We start from the raw sequence: 11453 nt of genomic DNA, 5'->3' as shown, positions 1-11453 counted from the left end.
AATTACACTTTTAAGATAAAGCCAGGAAAGATTTAGTGTAACAATTTGAAAGTAGTCATCTCTGGTTGGTAGGATTACAAATAATGTTTTCTTGTGTTCCTCTGGGTTTTTTTCCTTTTAAGAAAATATTTATTGTATAAAAGGGGGAAAAATTTGCCTTCAAAAAACAAAATTAGCCAGGCTCAGTGGCTCAGCCTGTAATCCTGTGCCTTGGGAGGCTGAGGTAAGTGGATTGCCTGAGCCTGCAGGTTCAAGACCCACCTGGGCAACTTGGTGAGACCTTATCTCTACAATAAAACAAAAAATTAGCTGGGTGTGGTAGTGCACATCTGTAGTTCCAGCTACGTGGAAGGCTGAGGCAGAAGGATTGCCGGAGCTCAGCAGGTTGAGGCTGTGGTGGCCGGGAGTGGCCACTGCACTCCAGTCTGGGCGACAGAGTGAGACTCCCACTCAAAAAAAAAAAAAAAAAAAAAAAAAAAAAAAAAAAAAATATATATATATATATAAAATTCTCCCAGGAATTAAGAGTTTATGTAACCAATTTATAGTGTAGTATTGGTGGAAGCAGATTTATAGGTCCTAACAATAGAAAAAGATAGCCCTAAAACACAAACTAATATAAACACAAATACATTAAGAAGGAGAACAAATAATAAGGAATAATAAGTAATTTTCAAATAGAAGCTTTTTGGGGGGGAGAAGGATGTTTAATTTAGACCTTAAATTCATACTTCAAAACATATTTGGTTAAAAATTATGTATAAAAGGAAATTATAAATATATTAGACAAAAGAGTGTTAACAGAATGTCATGTGTTGATCTGTGTCCCCTAAAACTATATATACCGTATATATCAGGTATATCAGAAAATCAGAGAATCATCTGTATGAATTCTCTGATGTTGAATAGATTCTGAGCTCTGAATAAAGGCCTTTTGACATTCTTTAAATTCATAGAGCTTCTCACCAGCATGAATTCTGTGATAGTTACATATAAAAGTATATATACTGTATATATACCAGATACCCATGGTACCGGGGAGTGCGATTTTACTTGGAAACAGGATCTTTGCAGATGTAATCAAGTTAAGATAAGGTCATTAGGTGATCCTAATCTAACATGACTGGTGTCCTTATAAAGGAGAACAGACATATACAGAGATACACAGGGAGAATATAATGTGAAGACGGATGCAGAGACTGGAATGATGCATCTAAAAGCCAAAAAAATGCCAAAGATTTCCAGCTGTTACCAAAAGTTAGGAGAATGGTATAGGACAGATTCTTCCTCAGAGTCTTTAGAAACAAACAACGCTGTCAACAAGCTTAATTTCAGATTTCCAAGGTCCAAAACTGTGAGAGAATAAATTTCTGTTGTTTTAAGCCACTATGTTTTTGGTACTTGGTACTTTGTTATGATGGCCCTAAAAAAACCTTAATACACAGGAGAAACTTTGATAATGCATAACCTGATTTGATTTCATTATCTGTTAAAAAAATGTATTATAAAGGTTAACAAAAGGATTTTACTTTCTACCTTTCAAGCAGTATGAATTCCTTCATGGCGAATGAGGTCTGAGCGACTACCAAAAGCCTTTCCACATTCCTTACAATTATAGGGTTTCTCACCAGTGTGAATTCTCTGATGTCTAGTAAGGTTTGAGCCTTTATTAAAGGCCTTCCCACATTCATTACATTCATACGGTTTTTCATCTGTATGGATTCTCTGATGTTGAATAAGTTCTGAGCTCTGAATAAAGGCCTTTTGACATTCTTTACATTCATAGAGCTTCTCACCAGCATGAATTCTGTGATGGTTAGTAAGTGTTGAGGCACTACTAAAGGCCTTCCCACATTCCTTACATGCATAAGGTTTCTCACCAGTATGCATTCTCTGATGCTGAATAAGCCTTGAATGTTGAGTAAAGGCTTTTCCACATTCTTTACATTCATAAGGTTTTTCACCAGTATGAATTCTCAAATGTGGAAAAAGTTGTGAGCTTTTAGTAAAGGCTTTTCCACATACTTTACATTCATAGGGTTTTTCACCAGTGTGAATTCGCTGATGATCATTAAGGTTTGAGCAATAATTAAAGGCTTTTCCGCATTCCTTACATTCATAGGGTTTCTCACCAGTGTGAATCCTCTGATGTTGAGAAAAATATGAACTACAACTAAAAGCCTTACCACATTCCTTGCATTCATAGGGTTTTTCACCAGTGTGAATCCTTCGATGTCGAGTAACAAGTGAGCCACGACTAAAGGATTTCCCACACTCCTTACATTCATAGGGCTTTTCACCGGAATGAATTTTCTGATGTTGAATAAATTGTGAGTTCTGATTAAAGGTCTTTCCACATATCTTACATTCACAGGGTTTCTCTTCATTAATAGTTTTTTGATGTAGAGTAAGAAATGTGGGCTGACTAAAAGTAGGCATGTCTTCATGGGTAAGTATTACTTGACTGAAATGTCTCTTCTTTAGAGATAATATCTTGGTATCACACATTGATTCCAGATCTGAAAGAAAATAAAAAGCAAAATATTCATTTTTCTTATTCTGGGGAAGTTAAATTTCTAAAAAAGAAATGGGAGGATTAAGCTGAAAATAACATCTGGGAAATTAAATGCTTAGACAGTTCTCAAATGTGGCTAACATTTGTAACACTGACAAGAAAAGTACAGACATTTGGAGATGTAACAAAAGAAGCTGAGGTTGATGATAAGAAAGTAGATGACTTTTATGATCCTCAAATTTTGGTGTGAATCAGAGTCACCTTAAACACTGGTGAATACAGAGTGCTCAGCACCATCCTCCATATTATACAGTGATTCTAATCAGATATACATATATATAAACACATACTCACATATACAGAGCATCATACTGTATGTTTTGAAATTTGTAGATAACTGTCAGACCTACATCAAGAACTACTGAGATGAATAAGTGAAAGGTGTAAATGGTGGGAGGGTGGTTAGTAACTCTGCAATGGTGTAATTTTGGCAAATTGACATAGAGGGATAACCTACAAAAACTTTAATGTGCTGAACAAAATTGACAGGAATGGTACACAGGTAAATCTCTTCTGTGTATACAGCATGATATAAGTTGAGGATTCACAGAAAATAGTTTGCCTTAGAATTCTGTGATGCTGACCTTGGTAGAAAGATAAGTCATGGCAGTGACTAAGAATAGAGGCAGCTCAAGTTTGAGACAGAAGAGAGTAAGACAAGATGAAATGTACTCTGTGAGAAGAACTCCAAGTCAACATATGAGCAGTGAGCCTCAGTTTGATGTTGGAAGGCAATTACTTAGCCACTGAGCCCCCCTTTCCTTGTGTGCTAAAATGAGGATGATAATTAACTCATGACTGCTAGAAAGTCCCGTGATCTCCAGGGACGCCATAAATGATCTTTAGTCTAAACTATGATCTTTCTGTTATTACCTCAGGTCACTCAGGTTTTTCTTATGAACAGCACTTATTAGCTGTAATGTTATATATGAATGCACAGATTCAGTGAGATCAAGAATGTTTGATGTTATCATGAATGCATACGTAGCTCTTACAAAATGCCTAAAATGTCCCAAAAGACCAATTCATAATTTGTTGAATTGCTGAAGCAATGAATGAATTTTTAGAATTATTGTTTTAAAATCAATTTTTAAAGAGGAGGATTCAAGATGGTTGACTCGAGGGACTTGGCACTTGCCTCTTCTACAAAGGACTAAAATAGCAGCTAGATAATCACATGTCAAATAGAGTATCAGAGAGCACTGGAATTCATCAGGGAAGTGACAAGAAGAGAGAAGTAAGGCAGCTGGCCTGGCCAGGACTGGCTTGGAGACAAGAGAGGTTCCCCAGTGAGTGGAAACGTAAGAGAGACTACATTCTCACCATGGACTTCTGCAATCCCAGCCGCCGGAGAGGCCCTGAGCCCTTGCAGGCCCTAAGGCTAGAAAGGAAGCTGCCAGCAGTGCACTCAATGACACTGTTCCAGAGAGGGAATTCACACTGGGTCCTACAACCTCTCCACCCCCATGAGCCAACCAGCTGCAGCACAATGCCATTTTGAGAGCCCAGCCCCGTCAGACTACATCCTGCTCTGGGGTCAGCAGTTCCTGCATCTCCTTATCTATGGAGCTCCACTAATTTCCCCTTATATCTACCTAGAGGGCTGCAGCATTGAGATGACAGCTGGACCCAGAGAGGTGGCTAGGTCCCCAGCATTCCAGCCTACTCAGTATCCTCCACCCCAGGGAATGGGTTTCAGGGAGGCTGCCCCAGGACAAAGGTAGCCAAAGTGCATGCTCCCTAAAGCCTAAGAACCTCCTGCCTGTGGCCACTGCCACTGTAAGGAACACTACTGTTCACTAGCTGCTGGACTCCTGTGTACTTGCTTGTACTGCTGAGGCCTGAGATCAGGCTTGCCTGGCTCATGAAAACTACTGCACAAGCCCACCATCTGTAGGCCTTGTGATCAACCCACCCTACCTGGCACCACTGGCACATGAGTGAACTACTGGAGGGCTTGAGGAAAGGCCCAGCACACCCACCATAGGGTGTGAGCATGTCATCCGGGGACCTGAAGACTGACCTGTCCCAACCACCACAGCCTGTATCTGCACGTACAACTGGGGGCTGTGAAGATAGGCCCACCATACCTGGTGTCACCTACTCCAGAGGCCCGGGGACTGACCTACCATGCATACTGCTACTGGCACCTCCACATCTTCCATGGGTCTGAGAATGGGTTCACTCAGCCTGCTGCAACTGTTGTTCCAGGGCCTGGGGATTGACTTGTTCTACCTGCCATCCACATCATTTCTGCACACCTCCCAGAAACCTAAGGACAAGCCCACCCAACAGCCTGATATGACCACTGCTACAGGCACCAAATCACACATGCCACATGGGGAATGGAGATTGACCCGCCCGGTCTGCCATACTACTGCTGGCATCTGGATATACTGATTGGGCTTAAAGGTTGCACTGCTGCTGCTATTGCCACTGCTGACATCACCCATGCCAACAAGTGGCCTGAGAACCTGCCAACCCACCTGGCCCACCACTGCTACTATTGGTACCTGAGAGAGCCACCTAAAGGCCCAAGGATCAACCCACATGAACCAGCTACTACTAGTGCCTTTGTAAACTGCCCAGGGGCCCAGGTCCAGCACACTTGGCACACCACAGCCTCTACTAACAAACACACCTTAAGCCACTGAGGAACTAACAGACACCACTGCCAACAAATACGGCCAAAGAAATCATTACTGTACACTGGAATCAAAGCTAAAGCAACCTACACAAACAACACTACAAATACATCTATAGGAAAGAAAGTCTCTCTCTACAAAAACTAATCCATAAAACCAGAAGAAGTGACTGTTACACCAAATGTGCAGTTATCAACATGAGGATATAAGAAACATAAAAAGCAAGAAAACATGACACCTCCAAAGGAACACAGTCATTCGCCAGGAACAAATCCCACAAAAAATAACTATTTGATGCCTGAAAAAGAATTCAAAATAATGATATTAAAGCTACAAGAGAATACAGATAAGCAATGGAAAAATGGAAAAGCAATGGATACAAGAGAATACAGATAAGCAATGGAAAAAAAAATCAGAAAAAACAATTTATGATCTGAATGAAAAATTCAGCAAAGAGATAGATATCAAAAAAGAGACAAACAGAAATCCTGAAACTGAAGAATCCAATGGATAAAATAAAGACAACCAAGACTAACAACTGACTAGATCAAGCAGAATAATAAATTTCTAAACTAGAAGATTTTTGGAAATAACTCAGCAAAACAAAAATAATAAAATGAAGAAGTCTAGGTGAAATATGACACATCATAAAGCAACCAAATATTTAATTTTTGCATGTTCCAGAAGAAGAGATGGGCAAAAGCATAGAAAACCTATCTAGCAAAAATAATAACTAGAAATTTTCCAAGTCTTGCAAGATATTTAGCCATCCAGATACAGAAAATTCAAAGATTTCCAAATAGATAGAACTCAAAAAGGTCTTCTCCAAGGCACATTACAGTCAAACTATCAAAAGTTTAAAAAAAAAAAAAGAAGAAGAAGAAGAAAGCAAGAGAAAAGCATCAAGTTACATATGAGACGACCTCCATAAGACTAACAGTGAATTTCTCAGCAGAAACCTTACAGGCCAGGAGAGAATGGAATGATATATTCAAATTGCTGAAAAATAAAACACTGCTGGCAAAGAATATTATACCAGCAAAGCTGTCATTCAAAAATGAAGGTGAAATAGTCTTTCCCAAACAACTAAAAACTGAGAAAACTCATCACCACTAGACTGGCCCAATTAAAAATGGTAAGTGAAATCTGGAAGCAAAAGAATAATATCTACCATCAGAAAAACAGTTGTACAAAACTCACAAGTAGAGCAGACATACATATGAAAGAGGGAACTCAAATGTTACCAACTACATAAAACCATCACTACAATGATAAACAATAAGAAAAAAAGTAACAAAGATACACAAAACAACCAGAAAACAACAAAATGATAGGAATAAGTCACCTATCACTAAGACCTTTGAACGTAGATGATTAAATTCTCCATTTAAAAGATACAGACTCGAGCCGGACTCGGTGGCTCAGCCTGTAATCCCGCGCCTTGGGAGGCTGAGGTGAGTGGATTGCCTGAGCCCGCGGGTTCAAGACCCGCCTGGGCAGCGAGACCTCATCTCTACAATAAATCAAAAAATTAGCCGGGCGTGGTAGCGCGCGCCTGTAATTCCAGCTACTCGGAAGGCTGAGGCGGAAGGATCGCCGGAGCCCAGCAGGTCGAGGCTGCGGTGGCCAGGAGCGGCCACTGCACTCCAGTCTGGGTGACAGAGTGAGACTCCGACTCAAAAAAAAAAAAGATACAGACTCACTGAATGGATAAAAAAGCATGGCTCACCTACATGCTGCCTATAAGAAACTCAATTCACTTGTAAAGACACATAAGACTGAAAGTGAATGGATGGAAAAAGATACTCCACACAAACAGAAACCAAAAGCAAAATATATATATAGATAGATAGATAGATAGATAGATAGATAGATAGATATAAAATCAGTGAGATAAGAAACCGGTTTGTTAAAAAAATTAAAACAAAATTTTGTAGAGATGAGGTCTTGCTATGTTGCCTAGACTGTCTTGAACTCCTGGGCACAACCAATCCTCCTGCCTCAGCCTTCCAAAGTGCTGGGATTACAGGCATAAGCCACTGCACCAGGCCCCAATAAACAAAATTTTAAAACTACTAGTTGGACTAACCAGAAAAAAAAAGAGAAAAGAGCCCCCAAAATAAAACCTAAAAATAAAAAGGAGACATTACAATTTATATCACAGAAATACAAAGGATCAGCAAAGACTATTATGAAAAAACTGTATGGTAACAAATTGGGTAAACTAGAGGAAATGGATATGGAAACATACAGCTTACCAAGATTGAACCAGGAAGAAACAGAAAACCAGAGCATGACCAATAATGAGTAACAAGACTGAAGCAGTGTTAAAATGTCTCCCAAACAAAGAAGCCCAGAACCATATGGCTTTACTGCTGAATTCTACCAAACTTATAATAAAGAAGTAACACACAATTCTTAACAAACAATTCTAAAAAATAGAAAAAGAGAAAATTCCTCCTAACCCATTCTGCAGGGCCAGCACCCTAACACCAAAACCAGAAAAGAAAACAACAAAAAAAGAAAACTACAGGTCAATATTTTTGATGAATGTGGATGCAAATGTCCTCAACAAAAAATTAGCAAACCAAATCCAACAATCAACAAAAAGATAATATACCACAATCAAGTGGAATTTATTCCAGAAATGCAAGGATTGTTCAACATACTCAAATCAATAAATGTGATATATCACATCAATAAGAAGAAAAGCAAAAACCATATGATCATCTCAACAGATGCAGAAAAACATCTGATAAAATTAAACATCCCTTCATGATAAAAATTATCAATATATTAGGCACAGAAAGAACACACCTTAACATAATAAAGGCCATATGTGATAAACTCATATCAAATTCTACCAAATAAGGAAAAGCTGAAAACCTTTTCTCTAAGAACTGGAACAAGGGCTGGGCGCAGTGGCTCAAGTCTGTAATACTAGCACTTTGGGAGGCCAAGGTGAGGAGATTGCCTGAGCCTATGGGTTCAAGAACAGCCTGGGAACTTGGCGAGACCTCAGCTCTACAATAAATAAAAAAATTAGCCAGGAATGGTAGCGCACGCCTGTAGTTCCAGCTACTTGGAGGACTGAGGCGGAAGGATCACCTAAGCCCAGCAGGTCAACACTGGGGTGACTGTGAGCGTGCCACTGCATTCCAGCCTAGGTGACAGAATGAGACTCCAACTCAAAAAAAAAAAAATTGAAACCAGTCAAAGATGTCCATTTTTACCACTTCTATTCAATATAGTACTGGAATTCCTAGCCAGAGCAATCAGGGATATCAAGAGAAAGAAATTTCCAGATTGGAAAAGAAACATCAAATTGTCCCTCTTTACAGATAGCGTGATCTTACATAGAAAAACCTGGCCGGATGCAGTGGCTCATGCCTTTAATCCCAGCACTTTAGGAGGCAGAGGCGAGAGGACTGCCTCAGCCCAGGGGTTTGAGGCCAGCCTGGGCAACTTGGTCAGACTTTGTCTCTACAATATATTAAAAAATTAGCCAGGCATGGTGGCCCTGTACCAGTTGTCTCAGCTACTTGGAAGGATCACCTGAGCCCAGCCAATCAAGGCCGCAGTGGCCATGAGTGTGCCACAGCACTCCAGCCTAGGTGACAGAATGACTCAAAAGAAAAATAAAACCTAAAGATGCCACCAAGGAACCTCTTAGAACTGATAAACAAATTCAGTAAAATTACAAAAAACAAAATTAACATACAAAAATAAATAGCATTTCTATATGCAAATAACAAACTAGATGAAAAAGAAATCAAGAAAACAAAATCATTTACAATAGCTACAGGAAAATGAAACACCTAGGAATAAATTTAACCAAGGAGATGAAAGACCTCTACAAGAAAAATCACAAAACACTGATGAGAGAAACTGAAGACAACACAAACATCTCATGCCCATAGGTTGAAAGAACTACTATTCTTAAAATTACCATACTATCTCAAGCAATCTACAGATTCAATGCAATTCCTATCAAAATACAAATGTCATTTTCCAGAAATATAAAAAAAAAATCCTCAAATGAATAGGGAACCACAAAAGATGTCCAATAGCCATAGCAATATATAGAAGAATAAAGCTGAAGATATCACACTACCTGACTTAAAATATATTACAAAATTATGGCAACCAATACAGCATGGTATTGGCATATAAACAGACACATAAGCCATGGAACAGAATAGAGAACCCAGAAATAAATCCACATATTTACAGCCAACTAATTGTTTTAAAAGGCATTAAGAACATATTTGAGGAAAAAACATCCTCTTGAATAGATGACTCTGAGGAGACTGGATGTCCATATGCAGAAGAATGAAACTAGACCCCTATCACCATATACAAAAATCACCTAAAAATCTATTGAAGACTTAAGTGTGAGACCCAAAACTATAAAACTACTGGAAGGAAACAGGAGAAACACTTCATAATGTTCTAAGTAAAGCTGTTTTAGATAAGATCTCAAAATACAGACAACAATAAAAATAGACAAATGGGATTATATGAAATGAAAATGCTTCTGTACAGCAAAGGAAACAATCAACAGAGTGAAGAGACAATCTGTAGAATGAGAGAAAACATTTGCAAAATTAGTTCTGACAAAGAACTAATATATAGAAAAACAAGGAACTGAAACAACAGTTAAAAAAAACCATTAAAAAGTGGGCAAAGGATCTCAACAGACATTTCTCAAAAGAAGACATACAAATAAATGGTCAATAGGTATATGAAAAGATGCTCAACATCACTAGTCATCAGAGAAATACAAATCAAAAGCACCATGACGTATCTTACTTCATTAAAATGGCTTTTACCAAAAATAACAAATACTGGCAAGAATGTAAAGAAAAGGAAGCTCATACACGTTGGTGGGAATGTAAATTAGTACCGCCTCTATGGAGAACAGTAGGAAGATTCCACAAATAAGTATAAATAGAACCACAATATGATTCATCAATCTTACTACTGGTTAAATCCAAATAAAAGCAAATCAGCTTATTCAAGGGATACCTGTACTCCTATGTTTATTGCAGCACTATTCAAAACAGTTAAGATATGGAATCAGTATATGTCCATCAATGAATTGACTGGATAAAGAAAATGTTACACTTACACACACACACACACACACACACACACACACACACACACACTACTACTACTACTACTACTACTACTACTACTAGGCCATGAAAAAGATTAAAATTATTATATATATATAAATTATTATTATATAGAGATATATAATGAAATACTATTTGGCCATAAAAAAGATTGAAATTCTATCATTTGTAGGAGCAAGGTATGCTAAGTGAAATAAACCAGGCACAGAAAGACAAATACTGCACGTTCTCACTCATATGTGGAAGCTACAAAAGCTAATCTCATGGAGGTAAAGAGTAGAATGATCGTTATCAGAAGCTGGAAAGAAGGGCAGGGATGAAAAGAGGTTGGTTAGTAGGTACAAACATACAGATAGATAGAAGTTGTAAGTTCTAGTGTTTGAAAGCACATTAGGGTGAGTACAGTAACAACAATATATTGTATATTTCAAAACAGCTAAAAGATTTGAAATGCTCTTAACACAAAAAATTGATACATGTTCAAGGGGAGGGATATCCCAAATACCTTGATTTGATTCTTATACATGTATCAAAATATCACAGAATATCACAAAATATTCCATAAATATTCCATAAGTATGTATAATTATGTATCAATATTTTAAGAGCTTATTAGAGATCTAATGTACAGCAGGAGGACTGCAGCTAGTAATACTGTATATCAGAAATTTGCTAGGAGTAGATTTTAAGTACTCTTACCACAAACAAGCAAGAAAAAAGTTATAGTTATATGAGATAATTTTCTTGACTGTAGTAATTACATCAATAGGTGCTGGAGTCCAGCTCCAGTGGGTCAGGGTTTCCTGAAGGAGAGATGGCATCAGCGCAGGAGAAAAAACTTGGACACTGACTCTGCTGCAAGCAGGACAAATGCCGATTTATTGTCTTTTTCAACTCCTTTTATATCCTAGATTTTGGCTTGAGACGAAAACATGTTTTTCAAGCCAGGCTCGATGGCTCAGACTGTAATCCCGTGCTTTGGGAGGCTGAGATGTGTGGATTGCCTGAGCCTGCAGGTTCGAGACCCACCTAGGCAACTTGGCGAGACCTCATCTCTACAATAAATTAAAAAATCAGCTGGGCATGGTAGCA

At 38.4% G+C, this 11453-nt stretch overlaps 1 protein-coding gene across 3 annotated transcripts in view; it reads right to left on the bottom strand.

Annotated features, from left to right (window-relative positions):
- Positions 1-1352: 1352 nt before the first annotated feature.
- Positions 1353-11453, bottom strand: part of LOC103272599 (zinc finger protein 829) — a 310263-nt gene continuing 300162 nt past the window's right edge. For all 3 annotated transcript variants that reach the window (XM_021718591.1, XM_021718593.1, XM_021718592.1), the window contains one exon: positions 1353-2519. In XM_021718591.1, the coding sequence (XP_021574266.1) occupies positions 1540-2519 (980 nt within the window). In that variant the 3' untranslated portion in view covers positions 1353-1539. The remainder of the gene's footprint in view (positions 2520-11453) is intronic.

This window comes from Carlito syrichta, unplaced genomic scaffold, assembly GCF_000164805.1.
Source record: "Carlito syrichta isolate Samal-C Ts95f unplaced genomic scaffold, Tarsius_syrichta-2.0.1 Scaffold312887, whole genome shotgun sequence".
Lineage (NCBI taxonomy): Eukaryota > Metazoa > Chordata > Mammalia > Primates > Tarsiidae > Carlito > Carlito syrichta.
Note: the sequence above shows the minus strand (reverse complement) of the source record. Positions and strands in the feature narration are given on the sequence as shown.